Source organism: Elephas maximus, chromosome 1, assembly GCF_024166365.1.
Source record: "Elephas maximus indicus isolate mEleMax1 chromosome 1, mEleMax1 primary haplotype, whole genome shotgun sequence".
Taxonomy (NCBI): Eukaryota; Metazoa; Chordata; class Mammalia; order Proboscidea; family Elephantidae; genus Elephas; species Elephas maximus.
The window spans coordinates 16403298-16429283 of NC_064819.1; the positions used below are offsets into that span (position 1 = coordinate 16403298).

The window sequence follows — 25986 nt, forward strand, 5'->3', positions numbered from 1 at the left end:
TTTTCACTGTCTCATTTTACAGATGGAAAAACCGAGGTTCAGAAAGGATTAAGTGACTTGAACAAGTCACAGATCAGTTTCTTGCCTATTTCACTGTTCTCAGTGGCCTGAACAGTCTGTAGAATAATACCAAACTACTGCCTCGCCATCCTCCCCAACAAAAACCACACGCAGCCCATTTAAGGCTGTCCCACACAGCACTGGTTATGCTGCCTCGGAAATATTTTCCTAAAAGATATGTATATTTTACAGTTACTACAATCTATTAGATTGTGTATGTATACTTCCTCCCATGCTTTGAGTATCATCGTCTGTTCCCAACCAGAGGGCCAGCTCAACCAACTACCTGCGACAACTGCTCTGTCAAGTAATCTACCGTGAGATTTCCAGATGAGTTCTGCTGCAATGTGTTTACTCTGTTGCGTTCTCTCTCTGCCATTTTGTGTTCTAGTAATCAGTCTTAACCTTCATATTATCAGTGACAAAAGTTTCGTGATAGTGGTGGAGCCCCATGAAGAAACAAAAGAAGGATATCATATTGAAGTTTAAAACTACAAGTTTTACAGTGGTCCAAACACCTGAAGGAAATGGTTTAAAAAAAGGTAACAGATAATTAGGGACTACTGAAGTTATCTGATGGGACGCTATTGTAGTCTGGAGGACACGTAGTGCCTGGCTTCAAAGGGTTTAGAAATATTAGTACCCTTCCATGAAGACTGTTCTAAAATGACTAATTGGCATTGGTTCAGCTAGTTCTATTTCCTTACTTCCACCAAAGCACCCTCTCCAAACGCCAGGCCCCCCACCCCTGTAAGGAATAGTTGATCCTTAGTGTATTTTTACTTCAGGCAGAGCATTAAACTTCTGTAATAGATCAGTTTCTTCTAACAGTCTACTGTCTCATTTCAACTGTCCAGTCTTGAACTCTTTCCATAAGTTTGGTATTTCTTAATTGAAAAACGTTTTAATTGAAAGTTAATAGAGCATCCTGTGGTTGATACCACTATAAATGCCTTTCAGAGCCTCAAATAAAGATGCTAGTAGCCTCATCCATTATTTGCATCTAGAACAATGGCTGTTAAGAAGTATGCAATCAATGACCCTGCTGAAGGAAGACCTATACCCCCGCAAGTAAGGATTCAAACCTAATACCCCACCCAAACCCACTGCCGTCAATTCCGACTCATAGCAACTCTATAGGACAGGGTAGAACTGCCCCATAGAGTTTCCAAGGAGCGCCTGGTGGATTTGAACTGCCGACCTTTTGGTTAGCAGCCATAGCACTTGACCACTACACCACTAGGGTTTCCATACACATCAACGGACAACACAAATATTATCCCTGACAACATACTTCTTTGGCCCCCTTCACTTTGATACAGGCATCATAAGTTTCAGAACCTTATTGACAGGAAAAAGCTAGAGAAAATTAAGAATGTTATGACTTTTAAAAGGTCATCTGTATACATGGGTAAATATGCAAAGGCTTAAATGTTCTCCATTTTACAATTCAAGTCCATTTCTAAACTTGAGTTGTCCCAATAGTTTGAAAATCACTTTGAAAATATCATTCTCATTTACAATGTCTTTTCACGTCCCAGCCCTGACATACACGCATACGCTTTTACACATATGCATACGCACCTGCATGGGTGAGCGCAAACTATTTCCCTGTAAATGCCTTTTTAGGGACACTTGGAAATGACAAAAGAGCTGAAATTATGAGACCCAAATTTTGGCATTAGTTCACTTAAACTTCTCAAATCCTTTGTTCCCTTATCCATCAGATGGGCTTAGTATCATTTATCCTAAATACCTTACCTGGTCCACAAAGGGAAAAAAACAAAAACCACTCAACACTTTGAAAAAAATCCCTACCTGAACATATAAACATGAAAGTCTTCATACTTTCTTGTGCATGGTAAGTTGGCAATTAAGACTCAACGACAATACATTGATTTAAGAGAATTCAATTTTATTTTTTCTTGTTATCTTCTCATTCAGAAGGTAGGAGAAGTATCTTGTAGACTATCTGCCCACCCTTCTCCCACCATTCCTAGTCATTCAAGAAAAACTAGGATCTAGGAAATGCATTAGTAGAATATCAGTGGATTATGTACAATTGGTTTAAGCACCGTGCTAATAAGGCCAAGGTCCTAGGATTAATCTCCGCATGGGACAATTAGTTTTAATTCGTTCCATGGACCCAGACTACATTCCTGACTGCAGCTTTCCCGCAATGCATGCTGCTAGTCACAGCATAAGGAAATGGCAAGATGGCAGATGGATGAAAACAAATCTATTTCCAATAATAATATTTCAAAAATCTCAAGTATGCATCCTACTGATGGTGGGTTAATAGAATCTTATCTGTAAAGAAAGAACCACATATATTCTTAGCTCTATGTTAAACATATTTCAGATCTAAAACACTCACTGATGGTAAGATTGAACTCCTGCATTTTAGAACTGTCTAATAACTAACATTCCACACAAAGCTACAGTAAAAGTCCTGCTAATTGTTACCTAATTCGTGTGACAAACTGTTTATTACATACAGAAATCTTTTTCTCTTTGTGAACATTAAATTATCTACCCACCATGGTTTTTGCATAACTACCATTTGATATTTGGTTCAGAATATTGTGAAAAACACGGCTAGAAAATTATTCAAAAACTGTATTCTGTATTTTTTTTATTTTTCAAACAGCCAGTGTCCACATTTAAAATGCAGAATTTGCAAATATAAATTACTCTAAAATTCAATTAAAAATAAAGCAAAACAACTTCCTTTAGTATCATAATACATAAAATGGTATTATAAACTCCAAATGGCAAGTTTAACTATATGAAAACAATAATGCCAGAAGCCGTGAAGCTTATTAAACCTCTTAACGAATAGGTCAGTTTAAAGAACAATTCCATGTTCCATGACTATGCATGAAACCATCTTTCATTGTATTATAAAGGCTCAGCAATCCATTCCATTCGTGGCATAATATGGGGTCAAGCAAGATTTTTATTTTTACAATGACAGTAAAAATGCATTTAAACAAACAAAAATCCTCCCAATTGTTTAAAAACAATTCTATTTGGAAGGCAAAATATATTTTTAAAATATATTGACTTACCAAATTTCAATTGTCAGGCTGCTGACTACTGATGTGAAAGTTTTTATTTAAAAATATCACAAATAGCTTGTTATTTAACAGTGAAAATTTCAATACGCTAAGTTTCATTGCAAAACAATTTTCACCTGAGTAGATTTTGAAATTTCGTGCGCGTATTTTGGGGAAGAAAGGGGAAGGAGAAGCCCACTTTGTTTCTGACGTCGAGCTTGCAGTTGGGTCTTTTCACACTGATATCCCAGGGGATTGAAGAAACAATCTGCAGTCACCTTCTCAAGACACACAATGTCCCCCTCTTTTCCCACGTAAATTTGCTCCGGCATTTTATGAATTCTCAGTATCCATAAAATATTTCCGCTTACTCATTCAAGCATAGCAACCCAATTCATTCAGTTTCTATACAACAGCATCTATATTATGTACACATTTAATTATCAATAGGAAATAGAAAATAAAAATTTACAGTGATTGAGAAAGGGTCAGAAAATGGGATAGGAAAAGTAATACTGTATCATCAGAATATCCTCTTATCCTACCAGTTTCAATGACATGGTTTTTCCTTTATTAGCTGAAATACAAAGAAGGCATACGGGATCCCAGGAAAATAACACTATATTATCAGAAAAGTCAACGTGCTCCATCATCAGGATTTCCATCACACATTTAATTTCCTCTGTACAATTGTTATAAACTTTTTTTTGCTTTTCAAAATCATCGGATTTCCAGATTAAATTCAGCACTACACAGTATGCCCTTGAATAAAATGAGGTTACCTGCTTTATTTGGATACCAAGTTCCCTTCCAGACAGCATTAAAATAAAGACAAGACTACACAGATAAAATCCAGTATAATTCAAATCCAACAATGAAAAAGTTTCCCCATATTGTTGCAAAATTCTTTCTACTGAAATGCTTTGCTACAATAATAAAAAGCATACATTACATATAAAAGATACCAGTGTACTAAAAAGTGACAGAAGTGGACTAGCAAATCCTTCAAAGCACATTATATAAATGACTAGCATTTAAAAACATTTCTCCTATAAAATGTAGGTCATATACATTATAAATTGGCGGTTTTATTTCTAAAGCAGTGATGTGTGTTCAAATAGTCAGCTGTTCTGTACAGTAGCTACTCGATTCAAACTACATTAGGTTTGTCTTTCTTTGTATTGAAGTTGAATAAATTCATCTGATCAGTTGAGAAATCAAGCTTGAAAAATAAGTATCTAAAAATCAAAGTAGAAAGTTTAGAATTATTGAAATGTAGCTACGAAATATGAAGAGAACTACCTATTTCACAATGGAGCTGAAGTCACCTCAAACTTATGGACTTGAATTTAAAACAGAAACTAATATTAAAATCCAAAGCAAACCACAAGGTTAGGTAGCAGGACAGAAGCAGGAAAGGAAACGAAAACAAACAACACCCCCCTTCCTTCAGTGTGATGGGCACTAAGTTTTGCGGTCTTCCTCCACCTTGCAGAAGAGTGGTAAGGCCATTCAATGCTTAGTGAAAGTGAGTACAGATGAAGCCAGCTTTAGCCTGTCTCCCCTGCAGCTTCAATTATGCTGTGTAAACAGTGTTATGTTCCAACAGGAGGAACAATGGAATTTGCTTATAAAAACTGATTAAAGATAATCGTTATTAAGTGAATAAGGATAATTGATAACTCTGAAATGTGTTTAGAACTTTCCTGATGCTACTTGAAAAGTTAGCACTGCTATGTATTATTGCTTACATACAGTACAACATCATATGCCTTCTAACGTAAAGCAGTACTGTGATTTGTACATATTTACAGATTCTTAAAAACAAGCTGTAAAAACATTACATACTTTCAGACAATACAAATTAGCACATTGGTACTCACTTTAAAACAAATGGAATGCATAACATTAATAAACATCGTAAAGGAAGACTCACGTAAAAGTCCTTGATTGTCAAGACACGTTTATATATAAACTCTAACTGTGCAGAATTAAAGATTTGATCATAGGTACATCCTTATCTGATGAACCATATTTACAGCATGGTCTTGCATAAAAAAATAAAATAATGTTTACAGGGTTTTACTTTTTTTATCCATTGGATTCAAGAAAGCAACAAACATAACAAAGAAATGTTTGTCTGCTTCAGTTTGTTTCCTACCAAAGTCTAAGTGAAAAAAGGAAACATAAGGTTTTTATTTGCAGATATAGCAAAAACTGGAAAATTATTTCCCTGAAATAAAGCAATTTGAAACTGAAAAAAGTTTAAATTAAATTGCAGACTCAAAATTGTTTTGACTATAATAGTGCTTCTTCAAGTAAATACACTGTGGGGAAAAAAAAAGGAGTTCTAGTTTAAAATCTTCTAAGAAATGTAGTACTAGAGTTATGCCTACTTTAAAAGTTTCCCGGCTTTTTTTTTTTTTTTTTTTTAACAGCCCTTTGAAAACCCAAATAAAATGAAAGAAGTGGCAAAAGATCTAACCTAGCTGGCATTCTGCAAGTTTCTCTTACTTGTGGAAATGAAACCTACCCTGAGCACAAGGCCTCTTCTACCTCTCAAAAAGGTAAAATCAGTGTACTGACAATCCTCAGCTAGGGCTAAAAAGATTTCTACTCTATCAAGTAGAAAATTTGCATGCAGATCCACAAAATCTAAGAGCCACTCAAATATTCTGAACCAAATGAAGTGTGCATGCAGTAAGAAGTTAAAAAAAAGACAAAAAACTTTTAGAACATGTTCAAAAGATATTACCTCACCTAAGGTTACCTGTTTCCAATCTTCAAACATGAGACTAAGTCCTAAGTGAAAAAGCACACCTCACTTATACTGATCAAAAGTTTAAGGGTGAACTCTCACCTAAAGCACAATACTAATTAAAAAAAAAAAAAAAAGTTTCAGGGTGTAAGAGCATGTAAAACAAGCTGGAAAAGGATATTTCATACCCTCAATGTTCCAATCTAAAGCCGCACATGAGGCTACTTATTTTCTCTATTAATGCCCAGATAGAAATTAAATAACATTCTGAACCAATGTGGGGAAACCCAAACTATTGAGATGTTTAGCATAGCAACGATAATAATACAAGGTCACTCTGGTAGGCATTGATAATTTCACAGTAAGAGTGAAGACTACACTTAAATGGTAAATGAATAATTTATGCTGCTAAATATCACTTATCTCAAAAACGCTTATCACCTGGTAGAAAAGTCTGCCATTGTGTAGATTTAATGAATTGTGTTGAAGACAGAAATGCAACACCTGAATTTTCCACTTGCGTAACTACCATTTTCCAAGGCCTTCCTTCCTAAGCTTACCCTGGCTGCTCAGCAATAGGGTCGCATTCTCAAAACTGTGCTGGTGATATGGAAACAAACAAAAAACTTTAGACTGCAACCAGAACTACATCAAGTTCTCAATGGAACAAAATTTTTGATCAGGCTGAAAAAAAATTCAACTCAGGAAATAAATGCCGGCTATCATCAAAAATACGATTAAAAAAAAAAAAAAAAGCAAATGCCTATGTAGCGTGAGCACAGTTCCACGTCCGATCTCACCTGAGTGAAGCCTTCTTGCAATTATGTGATGTACAATCCAACCCACCAACCTGAAGAGTCAATAACGGCAGAACTTAAATATTTACCTCAAGGAAGTCTAGTTCCTTCCAAAATTTGCCAGCAAAGAAAGCTGTCAAATGGGAAAACTAGTATTTCAAGCAAAGCTTAGTAACCAAAGTGTAGAGGAAATCACATTAAACATAATTAATATTCCCTATCATAAAAACACTGATATATTCAAAATAAGTGTGAGGGGTGTCAGGGTGAATATTTCTTTGCTCCCCTTTTTTATGGGAACAGTCTTGGGATATCATTAAATAAAAGAAAAAAAATAATTTAAATGGATAACATATTTTATGTTGAAACAAGGACTACAGATTTATAGGGCCAATATAAAGGCTAGAATGGAAATTAACAACAATAAAGTTTCACCTTCCAAAGGTATTAATTTTAGATTATCACTGGTGCTATATCAGTATGTGCATTGTGATAAAGATGGTGGAAATTTAAATAAGAAAACCAAAAGCTGGAACAAATAAAAGAGGATAACAGAATTAGTATAACTAATGTTATTTTCCAAAAATCCAAACTGTCTAATATGCAACTCAAACCATCATTCTTCAGAAAAGTGTATATATATAGGTATATATATATATATAAAATCACTATTTATTGTACCATGCTGTATTTAATTTTAAGACAAAGTATTTAAAAAAAAAAAAACATTCGTGGTATAAGGATAAAGTCTGCAGTTTATTTAGATTTTGAAATGCAACAAAAAGTTTTCGATCACTCATCTAGCTGAAAAAGAAATTGTTGTTACTAGAATTAGTAAACACTTTTGGTTTGTAAAATTGTAATGAGCAATGTTCATTAAAAAAGTAACTCAAGATAAAATAAGCAATTAAAATGCCCATTTCTTTAGTTTCTCTGGATACTGTTTAATTATCCAATCTATTAAGATTCTAGAAAGAGAAGGATTAAAGTGGTTTTACAGCTCCAAAGACAACCCAATTTCCTTCTATTGCCAAAAATTAAAATTGTCACTTATGAGATGATTATGACACAATCATATCAAACCTAAAAATCTAATTTTTTTTTTAACTTTGAGAAATCAAAAATACCAGATAGATTCTAAGTGCTCTATGTTGACTGAAGTGTTTATGTAAAGGAAAATACAATTAAGCTTTAAAACGTGGAATATACATTTTGTGTAAGCATTATGTTCTTGGGAATGTAATCTACAGAATTTTTTTTTTTTTTTTTTTTTTACTAAAACTTCAAAACCTTGATACCTGCACATGAAAAAATCATAAAAAATATCTAGGTACAAAGAAACTGACAGATATGCACACTTCCACAGAGAAGTGAACGCTTCAACAGTTGGGTATTTTGGTAAAAGTTTTGCAAGTATGCATATTTTAAAAGTAATTAGGCTTTTAAATAGTGGAGTCTTCGACTATCAGGTTTTATTACTTTTTTTTCTTCCAAAAAAAAAAAAAAAACACATGTCAATATAATGCAAAATGAAAATCAAGGGTATATGGCATACCATTCTTTTTAAAAGGTGGTGTCTTTTTCCCCCTAGAGGACGCGCTAATTTATTTAAGCCATCATCTCTTGACATTTAAACTCTGAAGTTCACTCTGGCTGTAAAGTATACTGGGATTCCCTGCTGAAGTGCAATGACTACGCTGAAAGACTCAGAAACAGTATCAGAGTAAATCTCACACAATCACTAATCTCCGAAGAATGTACAATGAAATCAGCTAGGAAAACAATTGTGCGGAAGTCTTTTTTTTTTTTTTTTTCCTTTTTAACTTGGTGTAGGTAGAATAGCAAGTTTCTGATCTAGAACAAGTAATGCATTGCTTCTATAAAGGTGACAACATGTAAGGCAGTTCAAAGAATGCTGACTAACCAAACAAAATGCAGTTATTGGATTATCTTGCTATTCATATCAGCTTAACTTGTTATAATGCATTGCTCTTGAATCTGTACAGCACTCCATCTTACACAGAGTAACCCCACTCTTGATTAATCTGTTCTAAAGTGCCAGTATTATTTACATTTTTGTTTTGTTTTGTTTTTTAGCCAAAAGTCTGGCCAGTCGTGGCATCCGGTGAAGATGTCATCCCAGCTCTGTTATCATTTACATTCACCAAGGGAAACTCTGGAAATTCAGCACTTGTCCCTGGTCCCCGAAGGTTCACCTGTCCGTTGGCAGTGCTAAACTGAGTAGCTATCCCAGCTCTTGATCCGTGATACGGAGCACGGAAGGGCTGTTCGAAAGAGCTCATTTGGTAAGCTTGGTGGACAGGCTGAGCCTCGGCTTTCTTCTGAGAAGTCACTTGATCCAAAAAGTCCTGTGTTGCTGTGGCAGAAGCATGGTTTGTCTCATCACCTGAAAAGGGAAATGAGTGCTGTGAATCACCAACTATTAGTCCAAAGTGGGACTTATCTGGAGTCGTTCTTAGTGGAGAATTCATTCCTGATCGAAAGCTATTGATGGGCATGGCGGCATAGACTTGCTTGTCTATGGAAGAGAATGCTGGCTGATTTGGAAGGGTCTGGTTATCGGTCACAAAGTTAAGGCTCGGGCTATTCAAATAGGCATCGTTTTGGCTAGTTCTGTCCAAAGCCTGCTGCAGAAACTTGGAGTATTCCTGCAACATGTTGGCTTTATCCGACGAGGATGCTTGGGAGCTTGATCCCACATTCTCTGACTGGGTGACCTCAGGTACTTCCGAAGAATTGATTGATATGCTAGACGTCACCTCAGTGTCAGCCACACTGAATGATATCTCATGCTGCCCATTAGCTTTATGGGAGTAATGATCCAACAGAGTCTGCAGTACCTCATCAGGGATAACATTTTTGTCATGGTTACTCTTAATCTCCACATTCAGGGCCTGGGAGTCCAATATGGACGCGGTAGTGCTTTCATCAATGACGCTTGCCACAGCTGCTTGTGTTACGGAAGGCTGAGAAGCTATGGTGCCCACATTCAGCGCGTACTCCCTGCTGTTGTTACTCGCTGCCTGAAGGTACCGCTTCTTTTTCAGAAACTGCATGGCGTCATCGTAATTCGTACTGCTATGCACAGGTTTACTGGGCCCCTCTTGTAAATTATCAACTTGATCGATGTCGGCGTTGCCTTCTGAGTCCAGTAAACCTTGTTTATCCACAAGTTCGAAAGCATACTTTGAAACTTTGCTCTCTTCGTATGTGGATAAAGGTGAAATTGTTTGATTTTGCTCCAGTGGCTGTTTCAGACTTCTCTTACTATTAATTTTTTTGAGGACCAACTTAGGTGGGTGTATTTCTCCGGATGCATCTTCTAAATGCGAGCCCCCAACCGAAGAATGCGGCATTTCAACGGCGTATTCCGCTACCATATACTCATCCTTCACTTTAGTGCTTGGAGAATAAAGAGGCAAGTAATCATTTTTGTCTTTCTTCAGGTCAGATTTGTCCATACCACTTTCCTTGTCCATCCCAGATGATTTTTTCTCAGTTTTCTGCCTTTTCTTTTTTGGCAGTGAGTTATCTTTTGGTGACGTAGAAAAGCCAGAATCTTCCTCAGAGGTCAGAAGGCCACCTTTAATGGCACACCTGTTTAGTTTCTTGTCATGATTTTCATGGCACATACGTTTATGTTTCAATACACGATCTGTTCTGGAAAAATACTGTCAAATTCAGAGGGCAGTAGTGGGTTTGTTTTTTGTTTGTTTTGGTCAACCAGGAAAAGAAAAGGAAAAAAAGAAATAAAGAAATTAATATGATGATATATATATAAGTATAATAACATGCAATTCCAAACTAGCTTGCTGAGTCAATTTGGTTTGTATACAAATCTGATTAATGACGGTCGTGAGGTTTTCAAATAGTTCTAGCAGTAGATAACATTTTCTAATTGAACTTACTAGAATCATTTTATAATTTAGTTCTGGACAAAGAATTTCAAGTCATCTCTTACCTGTAAACAGTATTCACACTGGTAAGGTTTTTCTCCACTATGGGTTCTCTTATGCCTTTCCATATGATATTTTTGTATGAATCTCATACCACACTCATCACAGCGAAATGGTTTTTCACCTAGTACATGGTACAGAAAGTTTAAAACAAAAACAAATATTGTCAAATGATGAATTGTTTTCCCATAAGAATTTCTAACATAAATGGCTTTTGCAAGCTGTCATAATTGATTTGCTCTTTTTAAATGAGAAAAGAGCAAGTCTCCCTTATACTAAATAAAAAAATATATATATACTAAATATATTCTCTAATTTGGAATGTCAAGTGGGTTTTGCTTTATAAAAATGAAAAGAATTGGAATATGCCAATGGAAAGAAAAAACTGAAAGCAGGCATACTCAATTTCCTTGTCTGTCTACATGTATATAACATACTCTTTTCACAGAGAACAGTAGTACCAGGAATTTATGGCAATATGAACATTGTTTTAGTAGACATTGTTATATTAAATAATCTTTAATATTTCAGAAAATACTTTGAAAAAAGAAAATTTTACCCATACATAGGCCAACACAATTTTTGGGTATACCTTTCTAACTCAATTTCTTTTAAAAAACATTTATGGTTAAGTGAAATCTGACTCTCAGGAAAATATTCTTTAGGATCTCATTTATTAAAATGTTATAAATAGAGCTTAAACTAGAGATTAAATTTCAAAAGTAAGGTTGGTTTATATAGATTCTTTTTTTCTCAGCTCAAACCAGCATTTATCATGCCCTTTTGGGAATGAATTAAACTGAGTACTGTTAATTGGATACTTCCCTACCCCCAATTTTTTTCAATCCCATTATGACTTCTTTAGCTGTAAGGAACCATTATTACGGAGATCTGAAACAGTTTTTACTGATAAAACCACAGTCTAAGTAAATAGATGGATGTGACAATAAGCTATCTTGACTAATAATTATTTGGGAAACTATCTTTCTATATTGTTTCATACATTCCATAAAATTTTACTGAATATTTCTCCTCTACACATAGCCCTGCTGTAAGAGGTTAAAAGCATGAGACATACTACTTGTCTTCAAGGAGTTTACAATGTAGCTGGGAAAACAAGATAACACGCATAATAAAAAGACAACAAAACAAGGTCCAGCTCTGGTTTACCTTTATGGCTTTACAGTCCACTATATTTCCCTTCTTAACCCTTTCTTCTAGCCAAACCAAAGCACCTACCCAGCTGTCTTCCTGGCTCTCTGCCTTGGTTTCTGCTTCCTTCAGTCAGGAATGCCCACTTCTCTGAGTTCAGACCTTATACTTCCTTCAAGACTCAACCATCTCCTCTTTGCCCTATTGCCCCAGGGAAAAGGTATCTTCATCTTCTTTTAAATTTCCATAGAACTTCATCTGTACCTTCCCAACTCCATAATTATTTGTACATTTCTATTCTTCTACTAGATTACAGATCTGTAGGTCAGAATCTGCCTAATTTATCTTTACAAAGCTCATAGAGCCTTGCATAATTTTTAAGTCCCAAGTAAATGGCATAATAATGATTACTGAGTGTAAGTGGAAAAAAATATTACTGTGAGCTGGTATGATTTAGAAAAGCTTCTGTGAAGAGTCGGAAGAATCTAGGCTGGGTAGCACTTGGAGATATTGTGTGCATGTCATTAAAGTCAGGTAAAGAAATAATTTTGGGGGAAAAACAGAGCAACTAAGGGCTCAGATATCATAAGGTGTCCAGGAGAATTGGAGCCTAAAAAGAGAATTTAATTTAGCAACAAGTATATTATTTGAAAATTTCAAGAATGCAACGTCAGTAATTGCTTGTGAGTTATCAAATTTTAGAGCCGAAGAGACTTTTCAGTGGCTTTCAAATTGTGCTCTTGGGGATTCCATAAAGGCTCCCAAAAGCTACTGCTGCACGCGGCAAAAAGCTCTAAGCTTGCCACCTGTAACTCAGTACAGGATAGCTCCACTTTTGCAAGTAAGCTTTCTTTTGAACTAAGAGTTCAGAGGCTAGAGAGGTATCTTAACAAAACTAATCTAGACCACTGTCCTCTTTCTACAGAAAAGAAGATTTAAAGTCCAGAAAAGTTAAAAGGCTTAGCAAAGGAATCTGGGAAGAACTTGGTATCTTTTGGTTTCTAACCCAACGCTCCTTCTACTATAACACACTGCCTTAAGGAGGCAAGTAAATGGGAAATGAAACAATGGAAGCTGGTAGAGAGGACCACGTAATAAAGAAGTTTGGGAATGAAAGAAATGAGAAAAAGGAGCTGAAGGGGATTGTCAGGAGGCAAACGATTCAAGAGTAGTACTGTTAAAGATGGGAAACTGGAATTGTTTGACAGGAGAAAGGAAGGTACAAGTGAAGATGAGAAACTGAAAATGAATACCGAACTGAAATTGAACGTTATGGTGAATAATCAAAAGAACAAGATCCCAGTGGAACCAGGATGAGAAAGGAAGGTGAGTACAAGTAATATCTTGGGAAAAAAAGAATAGTTGCAGATGTTGAAATGGAGAGTGTAGATGACAGGCTTCGTTAAAATCACTTATCAAAAATGAGAAAAAATGGATAAAATTAGGGAATTGATTAAAATTCAATTAGTTCTGCAGGGTTAGAAGACTTAATATTGTTAAGATGGCAATACACCCCAAACTGATCTGCAGATTCAACACAGAAATTGACGAGTCCATCCTAAAATTCATATGGAAATAAACACAAGAATAGCCAAATCAATCTCAAAAAAGAAGATCAAAGTTGGAGGACTCACAGTTCTCAATTTCAAAACTTACTTCAAAGCTACAGTGATCAAGATGTGATAATGGCATAAGAATAGACATATAAATCAAGCAATAGGATTCGAAGTCCAGAAATACACCCGTACATTTATTTTCTACAAGGGTGCAGAGGGACAGCGAAGGCAGCACAACAATTCCGAGGAGGGCACAGGACCGGGCAGTGTTTCGTTCTGTTGTAAACAAGGTCACTGAGTCGGAACGGACACGACAGCAAAAGGGCACCAGTTTTCTCAACTCCATTCACTGAAGAAAAGTTTACCTTTTCTTGGTCCTATTTCTTAACCATGATCATAAACTAATAAGTTCCACGGGTCTATGTCTAGAACTTCTATTCTGTTCCACTGCTCTGACTATTTGTAAGCCAGAATCAAAATGCTCTAAGTATTACGGCTTTATGATTTATCATTTGGTACAGCTAATCTCCCTCACTGTTCTCTTTTACTTTCATCTTCCTGGTTTATTGCATTTGTCCACTTTTCATATAAACTTCAGAATTAGCGTGTCTAGTATTGGGGGAAGGAGCCCTGCTGGTGCCATTGTTAAAATGCTCGGCTGCTAAACAGAAAGGTCAGCAGGTTTGAATCTACCAGCTACTCCAAGGGAGAAATGTGTGGCAATCTCCTCTCATAAAGATAACAAACAGCCTTGGAAACCCTATGGGGGCAGTTCTACTCTGTCCAATAGGGTCGGTATGAGTCAGAATCAACTTGATGGCAATAGGTAGGGGAGGTGGGGTTGTCGTAAATGCTTATGCAACTTACAGAATATTGATCTTTAATGGTGATGAGTCTTCTCATGAAGAAAAGGCTATGTCTTCCCATTAGATTAAGTTTTCTTTCGTATCCTCCGTAGCGTGTTTTTAAAAACAGACTATTTTATAGAGCAGTTTTAGGTTTATAAAAAATTGTGCAGAAAGCAGAGTTCCCATATATTCCCTCTTCCAGTAGTGTTTTACTGATTTCCTCATATGAGATTTTCCACATTTCTTGTTAAATTAATTTCTATTAATCTTTTTTTTTCCTGGGGATATTATTTTTAAAAGCATTTATTTTCTTCCATTATAGCTTCTACCTTGAATATGTGTATATATATGTATAAACAGTATTGCTTTCTGCTACCTTAATGAATTCCCTTGTCTGTGGTAATTTTTTCAGTTAACTCTTGGATTTTCCAAGTTTACAATCATATTGGCTACAAAAAATGATTGCTATACCTATAATTTTTCTGGCTACTATTTTTAAGCACTATATTAACAGGCGGAAAACCTGGTGGCATAGTGGTTAAGAGCTATGGCTGCTAACCAAAAGGCTGGCAGTCCGAATCCACCAGGTGCTCCTTGGAAACTCTATGTGGCAGTTCTACTCTGTCCTATAGAGTCACTAGGAGTTGGAATCGACTCGATGACAACAGGTTTTGTTTTGTTTTTTTTGTCATATTAAAAAGCAATGATGACAGTGGGTTCTATATCTCTGGTACTTTGGTGTATTTCTTATTCTTAAATAGAATGAAAATAAGATGACTGATATATATTTCTCAAAGAAAAACACCTAAATGAAATTTCTTCTGGGGAAAACTGTTTTATTGATTTTCTCTTGGATGACCAGAGCCCCTTTACTGGAAAAGGAAGACAATTTATATAGCGCTCAAGTGATTTTATGATGGACAGGAAAAGCTTATTTGAAAAACACCAAAGAGTTTGTAATACAATGTTTTGACATTCAGAAAAGCAGTAATAAGGTGAGGAAAAAACAATCCCAAAGTTTTCCACTAATGGTAATTTTCCAATACCCAAAGGCTCTGGAGTTTCTGACAGTAATATTTATCCATTAAGACCAAAAATCTTCCCCATTCTTTCTGGTACCTTTGACATTACATACATTCAACTGTTTATGAATAAGAACTCTTATTATAATATATGGGTAACTACTAAACACCCCTCCATGCACCACCCCCCCCAAAAAAAAACCCAAACCCATTGGTGTCAAGTTGATTCTGACTCACAGCGCCCCTACAGGACAGAGTAGAACTGCCCCATAGGGTTTCTAAGGAGTGCCTGGTGGATTTGAACTGCCAATCTTCTGGTTAGCAGCCACTACGCCACCAGGGTTTCCTGGGTAACTACTAGGGTAAATGATATACAAGGAAGTTATAAAGACTACTGTGGCTTAACATATTAAACTGGTTTTGACAGTGTCAACTAACTCCTCTCTTCTTCAAATCATTCAAATCTTGCTTCTTATCACCCCATCAAAATGGTTCCTGATATTCACAAATCACCTTCATGTCACCAAATACAACTTAAACTTTTCAGTTATCACATTAGACCTCTCAGCGGAATTCAACTCAAGTGATACCGTTCTTCTCGGCTTCTATGACATTATGTTTCCTTCAACTTCTCTGACTTTTCCTTCTTAATGCTCTTTCTAGCTCATCTTCCTCCCTCCAACCATAAAATGTTTTTTCAAGGCTTTGTCCTAAGCTTCCTCATTTCCCATTCTATAGTCTTTACTTTGGCCAGAAGGGAAAAATCGAGTCTTTACTTTGGCCAGAAGAGAAAACTCATCTATTACCATAGCCTTATTTACTCTCAAATCTATGCTCCAGATCCACACATTCAAACTGCCCACTCAACATATCCACTTTCATGACACAAGGGGGACCTCAAGTGCATCACATTCCGATCTAAACTTGTAAACTTCAACCTCATGCTTAGTCCTTCACCAGATGCCCTACTTCCATGCATGGTACTACCATCAACCCAGTTGTGCAAATCAGAGACCCACACATCTCTCTTCTTTACCCTCATTACCCTTGTTACCCTCTCCGTTATCCACCAACTAACAGGCCCTAATTTTTTTACTAATTAGATATCTACTAAAAATCTGTCAAATTGGTCCACTTCTCTCTATTTCCCACTGCCGACACCCAAGTTCAAGACACCATCATCCTCTGGCCTGAAGTATTATAATACCCTACTAACTAGTAGCCTCTCTAGGATTCACTCTCATCTTCCAGTTCCACACTACAGGCAGATTTTGTTAATATTAGTAAATGTGCTCATGCTTAAAGTCTGCTGATGGCTTCTACTGTTGGTAAAATCAGATAAAACCTGGATCCTCTATCATCTGGACCCTGTCCTTCTCTCCTGTCTTAACGTTGCTGACAATTTTCCTCTTTGCTTTCTAAGTTCTGGCTGAAGTAGCCTTCCTTCAATCTCTAGAATTTATCACTTTTTCTCACTTCAAGGTTCATTTTCATCTAAAATTCCTCCCCCAAACCACCCCTAAACCAATTGTTTGTTATGATAGTGTATGTAAAGCACTTTATACTCAAGAAATGGTAGCTACTGTTCCTGTTAACCAGAATATAAGTGGAAATTATCAATAATAAAGAGTGTTCATAAAACCAAGGCTAAAAAATGCTTATCATGATACCTAAGGCAAAGTTCAAATGGTCCAGTAATGCATACGTACAACGAGAAGGACTGTCCATCTTTAACAATCATAAAATGGATGGGTGTAAGAGATGATTTAAAACTGCAATAAATATTACACTAACAAAAAAAGCATGCAATAATATAAGAAGAATATAAAATAGTACTTAACAGGGTAGGTTCTAGAGCCAGACTACCTGGGTTTGAATGCTGGTCTCACCATTTCTTAACTGTGAGAAATCGAGTATGTTATTTAAACTCTTAAATAACTTGACATTCTCATCTGTAAAATGAGAATAATAATAGAATATACCTCAGAACCAAATGTTAAATGAGATAACCTGTGTAAAATAGTGATTTCAGAATGAAGCCTAGCACAATTGTAATAGCTCTATAACAACAGAAATAAAGAGGCTGATAACAAACGATTATTATTATTTATATTTTGGTTATAGTTATAACCCAGTGACTGGGCTATAAATCCCAAATGAAAATATACTTAAGCTGGACAAGAAACTTGGGGAGACAAGAAACAAGAGAATTAGTGAAGTAAACACACAAGCTAGTGACCACACATCCAGTATTGGCTTTGAACTGTAGAGAACATAAGAATTTCTTTGGCATATAGTCCTTCCAGGAGATCAGAAAGATCTTATTCATGAGATTAAGGAGAACCCAAATACTATGCATGAAATTACATTCTATTGGAAATCATCTGAGATTAAAGCACAATTAGTGAAGTATAAATTAGGTTAGTAAACAAAATCTGTGACGCTGTTACAGTAACATGAAGACATGTTGGTTAAAGCCAAATGGCAAAAGCCCAAAGGGCAATAACTAATGACAGAAACTGTATTTCTGAGCAGTACATTTTTTAAAACCCATCTTTCTATTATAGAACGGTTTTCTTTCCCTGGAACTGGAGGGCAGGGAGACACATCAACTTCTGTGTCTCGAACTTTAGAAACACTGGCATATGTTGGCTCATTTATTAAGCTGACAGGTTGTGGTCAACACCACTGACCCTTGCCCCCAGCAAAGAAAATAAAGTTTTTCCACTTTTTATGGGTTTCTTTTATTTTACAGAGCTATAAAATAACACAATTACTTTATGATTTTTAAAGCTATCTAGCTCTAGGGGTCCACAAATTAAAAACGGAAACGATGGAGCTGTTTCTGGGCTTCCACAGATGATATTTTATAATTCCGCTTTATGAGACAGACAACATGAAAGAATGGTCACTTCCACCTTGTGAGGCAGACAACATGAAAGAACGATCAATTACCTCTGTTACTGTTAGGTACTGTCAAGTTGGTTGGTTCCAACTTATAGCAATGCTACATACAACAGAACAAAACACTGCCCGGTCCTGCACCATCCTCACCAATCATCGCTATGTTTGAGCTCATGTGTTACAGTCACTGTGTCAATCCATCTCCTCGAGGGTCTTCCTCTCTTTTGCTGACCCTCTACCTTACCAAGTATCATGTCCTTCTTCAGGGACTGGTCCCTCCTGATAATACACCCAAAGTAAGGGAGACGATGTCTCATCATCCTCACTTGAAGGGGCATTCTGGCTTACTTCTTCCAAGACAGGTTTGTTCATTCTTCGAAGTCCATGGTATATTTGATCTTCTTCGCCACGGCCATAATTCAAATGCATCAATTCTTCTTTGGTCTTCCTTATTCACTGTCCAGCTTTCCCATGCATATGAGGCAACTGAAAACACTATGGCTTGGGTCAGGCGCACTTTAGCTCTCAAGGTGATGTCTTTGATTTTTAACACTTTAAAAGTTTTTTGCAGCAGATGTGCCCCATGAAATACATCGTTTGATTTCTTGACTGCTGTTTCCATGAGCGTTTATTGTGGATCCAAGTAAAATGAGTTCTTTGACAACTTCAATCTTTTCTCCATTTATCATGATGTTGCTTACTGGTACAGTTCTGAAGATTTTTGTTTCCTGTTGAGTTGTAAGGCTGAAGGCTGTGGTCTTTGATCTTCATCAGTAAGTGCTTCAAGTCCTCTTTACTTTCAGCAAGCAAGGTTGTGTCATCTGCATCACACAGGTTGTTAATGAGTCTTCCTCCAATCCTGATGCCATGTTCTTCTTCATATAGGTCAATTTTTCAGATTATTTGCCCAACATACAGATTGAATAAGTATGGTGAAAGGATACAACCCTGACGAACACCTTTTCTGACTTAAACCACTCAGTATACCCTTGTTCTGTTCGAACTGCCTCTTGATCTACAGACAGGTTTCACATGAGTACAATTAAGTGTTCTGAAATTCCCATTCTTCACAATGTTATCCATGATTTGTTATGATCCATATAGTCAAATGTCTTTGCATACTCAATAAAATATAGGCAAACATCTTTTCTGGTATTCTCTGTTTTCAGCCAAGATCCATCTGACATCAGCAATGATATCTCGTTTCACACCCTCTTCTCAATTTGGTCTGAATTTCTAGTAGTTTCCTGTCGATGAACTGCTGCAACAGTTTTTGAATTATCTTCAGCATAATTTTACTTGTATATAACACCAATGATACTCTTCAATAATTTCTGCATTCTGATCACCTTTCTTTGGAATGGGCAAAAATATGGGTATCTTCTAGTCTGTTGGCCAGGCAGCTATCTTCCAAATCTCTTGGCATAGGCAAGTGAGCGCTTCCACCATTGCATCTATTTGTTGAAACATTTCAATTGGTTATTCCAGCAATTCTTGGAGACTTGTTTTTCACCAAAGCCTTTAGTGCAGCTTGGACTTGTTCCTTCAGTGCCAACAGTTCTTGATCATGTGCTACCTCCTGAAATGGCTGAGCATCGACCAATTCTTTTTGGTACCTTTAATAAAAGTTCAATTACCTCTAATAATACCAAAATCCCAGGCAGATCCTATATATAATTTTAAGGATTTGAGAATTGGTTTAGGAACCATACATTAAAAAAACACTGTCCTGATTTTGAAAATAAGCTGAATAACATATAATTATGGCAATTTCCATATCTCATTTCTCTATCAGTCAAAGTACACACTTCATACACAACCGGTACTAATACCTACGCACATTAACACTAAATAATTGATGTCTCGGCACTACATGACCTAAATGAACATAATACTAACTTATGGTAAACGCCATCTACATGTGACGTACGTAACTAATGTCTAATTATTTTAAAAACTATAATTCAGAAATATCACACACATAAATCTATCTTCTACAGATGTGGTTTTAAAGTATTTTTAAAACCAGTAAAATGGCTGGGTATGTCTGTGTCCCTACCAAAAAGAAATCTAAATTAGAATTCCAAAATACAAAGCAGATTTAGTGAAGCGATCTCTATTCACGGCAGACTTCTTGTCTTCCTTGCAGGAGCCCAGGGAACTAACCCCAGCCAGCATCCCTCACGCACAGCCACCACCCACCTGTCAGTGGAGGCCTGCGTGCTGCTGCGATGCTAAACCTCCAGACAAAGACGGGCTATGAAGAAAGGCCTGGCGATCTACTTCTGAAAATCAGCCGATGAAAAACACCCAGGATTACACTGGTCTCATCAATTAATCACGGCAAAGGCCTGGGCAGTGTTTCTTTCTGTTGTGCATGGGATTTCCCTAAGTCAGGGGCTGGCTGAAAGGCAACTGACAACAACATCTCTCTTTGCAGATGACATAACTCTACATGTAGAAAAAGCCAAAAAAAACCCACAAGAAAGCTACTACAGCTACAACGAATTCAGCAAAGTTGCAGGGATTAAAATCAACATACAAAAATCAGCTGTGTTTCTATATGTCACTAATGAACAATCTGAAAAGGAAATTAAGAACACAATTCCACTTACCATAGCATCTCAAAGAATTATAAATAAATTTAACCAAGGAGGTAAAAGACTTGTACACTGAAAACTCCACAACACTGCTGAAAGAAACTAAAGATGACCTAAATAAATGGAGAAACATCTGTGTTCATGGATTGAAAGATTTAATATTGTTAAGATATCAACATTACCCAAAGCAAAGTGATCTACAGATACAGTGCAATCTCTTATCAAAATTCAAATAGCCATTTTTGAAAAAGCCAATCCTCAAATTCATGTGCAACTGTATAGTATCCCAAATGGTCAAAACAATCTTGAAAAGAACAAAGTTGGAGGACTCATACTTCCCAATTTCAAAACTTACACAAAGCTACCATAATCAAAACATTGTGGCACTGGCCCAAGGCTAGATATAGAGACTGAAGAAACATAACTCAGAATTCAGAAATAAACTCACACATCTATGCGAAATTGGTTTTGCGTGCCAAGTACATCCAAAAGAAAGCATAGTCTTTTCAACAAATGGTGCCGGGACAACTGGATTTCCACATGCAAAAGAAATGGCGTAGGACCCCTACACTTCACACTATCTAGAAAAATTAACTTAAGATGGATCAACAACCTAAATACAAGAGCTAAGACCATAAAACTCTTAGGAGAAAACACAGGGGTAAGTCTTTATGATCTTGGATTTGGCAATGGATTCTTCGACACGATACCAAGAGTGTAAGTGACAAAATAAAAAATAAATTGGACTTCATCAAAATTTAAAACTTTTGTACTTCAAAGGTTATTATCAAGAAAGTAAAAAGATAACCTACAGAATGGGAGAAAATATTTAAAATTATGTACCTGATAAGGGTTTAATACCCAGAATTATAAAGAACTCCTACAATTAATTCAACAATACAAAGATAAACAACCTATTTAAAGAACAGGCAAAGGACAGAATAGATATTTTTCCAAAGAAGATATACAAACGGCTAATTGAAACAAAACAAAACCCGTTGCCGTTGAGTTAATTCCGACTCATTGCGACACTGTATGATGGAATAGAATTGCCCCATAGGGGTTCCAGGGAGAGGCTGGTGGGTTCAAACTGCCAGCCTTTTGGTTAGCAGCCGAGCTCTTAACCACTGCACCACCAGGGCTCCCAAATGGCTGATAATCACATGAAAAGATGCTCAACACCATTTGTCATTAGAGAACTGCAACTCAAACCATAATGAGATACCACTTCACACCCAGTAAGACGGTTATTATAAAAAATTAAATAACAAGTGCTGGCAAGGATGTGGAGAGACTGGAACACTTGGGTATTGCTGATGGAAATGTACAAACGGTGCAGCAGCTGTGGACATTAATTTGGCAGTACTTCAAAATGTTAAATATAGAAAAAAATACATGACCTAGCAACTCCACTTCTAGGTATGTAACAAAAAGACCTGAACGCAGAAACTCTAACAGACACCTGTACACCAACGTTTACTGCAGTATTATTAACAATAACCAAAAAGTGAAAACCACCCAAGTATCCATCAACAGATAAATGGAAAAACAAAATGTGGCATACACATACAATGGAATATTACTTAGCAATAACAAGGAGTAAGTCCTGATACATGCTATGACACAATATATAAATTTTGAAACATTATGCCAAGTGAAATAAGCCAGACACAAAAGGACAAATACCGTGTAATTCCACCTGCTTGAAAAACCTAGAAGAGGCAAATTCATAGAGACAGTAGCTAGAAGAAGTGGGTGGGAGATGGGAAGTAACTGCTTAATGGATAGAGTTTCTCTCTGGGGTGATGAAAAAGTCCTGGAAACACACACTGGTGATGGCTGTACAACACTGGGAATGCACTAACGCCACTGAGCTGTGCGCAGGTGCTTTATTTTCTAAGGTGTTGGTGTTATCTAACAATGCCAGTGGAATTTGCATTCTAATCTAAAATACTTCTGTTTTATGGATGTCTTTTCTTAAAATATCATTGCATACCTACTGTATGCCAGGCGCTTGCTGGGAACTCTCATATTTAAATCAACTATTTCTATTAAGTAAATGAATCCCCCACATTAACAAATTTTTGCCTGAGGTCATGACGCTAATAAACGAGGTCAGGAGTGAACCCTGGATGGCCTTCTTTCCTCTCAGGGAACATCCCACACAGCATCGTGTTCATCTACCTCACGGTTTCTCTCAGACAGCCCAATGTGTGGCACAATCACGTACGAAGCTTTCAAGGATTCATTTAACGAGTGCTAGTATTTTCCTTGTGGGTAGTATTTTCCAGTGTCTGTTCTTCCTTTTCCAGGAAAATGCCAGCAGTGGAGTGGTTACAGCCTAGGTTTTATTGTGTGTGTGTGTTTTAACACTTTTTGAAAAGTTTTGACAAATTTATACACGTTTAAAACCATATCGCAATATACCATAAAACAATCCAAACCACAGTTTCCTGTTACTCTCTGTAATCCTTCTCTCAGTCAGTCCCTGTCACCTCCCCTTTCTCCGGGCAACCAATTATCTGCTTTCTTTCCCTCTTGTTTATCTTAACTATTATTATGGATATTTTCAAACATATACAAAAATAGGAAGACCTGGTGGCCTAATGGTTAAGTACTATGGCTGCTAACCAAAGGGTCGGCAGTTCATATCCACCAGGCGCTCCTTGGAAACTCTATGGGGCAGTTCTACTCTGTCCTATAAGGTCGCTATGAGTCAGAATTGACTCAATGGCACTGGGTTTGGTTTTGGTTTTTGTTATACAAAAATAGAGAAGAAAACAACGGGCCCTTCTGTACCAATCAACCCAGCTTCACTAGTCATCAACACAGGTAAATTCTGTTTCCATCTAACCTCTCCCGTTCTTTCTTTCTTCCTTATTTTAATTAAGTGAACTCAATTGAAGAATAACAGTCACAGAGAAAACAAACCATAATCATAGCTCAATGAATTTTCACAAAGTCCATCTATTCATATAACCAGCATCCTTATCGAGAAACAGAATATTTTCAAAGGATTGATGAACGATATGAACCACAGCCTCCACCAGCCTGAGCCCAGAACTATACGGTGCCTGCCTACCACCACCAACCGCTCTGACAGGGACCACAATAAACAGCCTGGGACAGAACAGGAGAAAAATATACAACAGAATTCAAATTCACCAAAAAAAAAGACCAGACTTGCTGGTCTAACAGAGACTGAAGGAACCCCCGAGACTATGGCCTCCGCACACCCTGCTAACTCAGTACTGAAGCCACGCCCAAAGTCCACCTTTCAGTCCGTTAAGACAGGCCTATAAAACAAACAATAGCACATGTGAGGAACATGCTTCTTTCTCATTTCCATCAAGTATACGAGACCAAGTGGGCAACACTTACCCAAAAGCAAAGACAAGAAGGCAGGAAGGGACAGGAAACCTAGACAAATGGACGCCAGGGAACCGAGGTGGAAAGGGAAAGGGGGAGAGAACTGACACATTGTGGGGATTACAACTAATGTCACAAAGCAATTTGTATATAAATTCTTGAGTGAGAAACTATTATGTGCTGTAAACTTTCACCTAAAACACAATAAAAAAAAATTTTTTTTAATGCAACTAAGAGGAAAAATACAGTGCCTGGCAGAGTGGAGATTCTCTACATGTGAAGTTTTTAGTATCAAATTATCACTGCCTGTTATTAAAAAAAGAAATAGAATATTACCAGAATCACTGAAGTGCCTCTTGTAGCCCCACCTGGTCACTAATGTCTCAGAGATAACCACACCTGTGTAATCAGCAGCCACCAAATCAAGAAACACAACAGTATGAGCACAGCAGAGGTACCTCGCCCACCTCCATTGCTAATCACTATCCAGATTTCCAACACACAATTTAGTTTTCTGAACTTCATACGAATGGAATCATACAGGATGTATTCTTCTGTGTTTAGCTTCTTTTATTCACATTATACTTGTAAGATTTGTCCATATTGTGGTGTCCAGCAATATCTACCCTTTCTCATTGCTGTATGTTTTCTATTGCATGAATACACCACAATTTATTCATTCTACTGCTGGCAAAAATCTGAGCTGTTCCTAGTTTTGGCTATTGCTAACAATGCTGCTTTAACATTCTTGTATACATCTTTTGGTGAAAATATGTACACATTCACATAGGATACACCGCTCAGAGTGGACATGACAGATTACAGGGTTTTGTATTATGTTTGATACAGCTTACCAAAGTGGATGTAGCAATTTACAGACCCAGCAGCAGGACATAAGCATTCAAATTGCTCTACATTCTTCTAAGTACTGCCTGTATTTTTCATCTTGATCATTCTGGGGTGTGTGCAAATGTTAACAGATCGGAATTTTAAGTAAGATTTTCCTGATGACTAATGGAGCTGATTAACTTTTCATATGTTTTCGTATTTATTGACCATTTAGGGGTGTGTGTGTGTGTGTGTGTGTGTGTGTGTGTGTCAAGTGTCTGTTCAAGCTTTTTGTTCATTTTTCTATTAGCTTATCTTTCCCTTAACAGATTTGTAGGAATTCTGTATTTGTCAGGCTTCAGTTTCCACACTCTTAATGGCGTCTTTGATGATCAGGAAGTCTTAATGTTAACGTAACCCAATGTATCATTTTTCCCATTATGATTAGCATTTCTGCACCCTGTTTAAGAAAATTTTCCCGACACCAAAGTCATGAAATTATTGTATAACATTTTCTTATAGAGGTCTTATTATTTTACCTGTCACATTTATATCTATAATCTATCCAGAATGAATTTTTATGTAAGGTGTAAGGTAGAGAGTCAGGTTAACTCTTCCCATAGACTTATCAACATTCATGAATAAGACTATCCTTTCTCTACCACATTATGTGTCATTTTTGCCATAAATTAAATGAATACATGTGGGTAGGTCTGTTTCGCGGCAGCATATTTTGTTCCATTGGTCTCTTTGTCTCTCCCTGTGCCAGTAAGACCAAAAAACAAAACCCACTGCCGTTGAGACGATTCCGACTCAAGACACTATCTCAAATTATTACAGTTTTATATTTTGATGTACAGTAAACTGGACAGCTTCTTCAAGGCTGTCTTGGCTACTGCTGACTGTTTGCTTATCTGTAAGTTTTAAAATCAATTTGAATGTTCTCCCCTTTCTCCCATCTCTCTCATTCTCTCCCTCTTTCTTACAAACACCCACACACACACCCCTCTGCTGAGATATTAATTAGAACTGCATTTAAGCTGTAGGTTAGTTTGG

At 36.7% G+C, this 25986-nt stretch overlaps 1 protein-coding gene across 4 annotated transcripts in view; it reads right to left on the bottom strand.

Moving 5' to 3' along the window:
- Positions 1–3887: 3887 nt before the first annotated feature.
- The window catches only part of ZNF148 (zinc finger protein 148), a 155650-nt gene continuing 133551 nt past the window's right edge, over positions 3888–25986 (bottom strand). For all 4 annotated transcript variants that reach the window (XM_049878823.1, XM_049878829.1, XM_049878837.1 and 1 more), the window contains 2 exons: positions 10657–10775; positions 3888–10366 (listed from right to left, as the gene is read on the bottom strand). In XM_049878823.1, coding sequence (XP_049734780.1) covers positions 8768–10366; positions 10657–10775 — 1718 coding nt within the window. In that variant the 3' untranslated portion in view covers positions 3888–8767. The remainder of the gene's footprint in view (positions 10367–10656; positions 10776–25986) is intronic.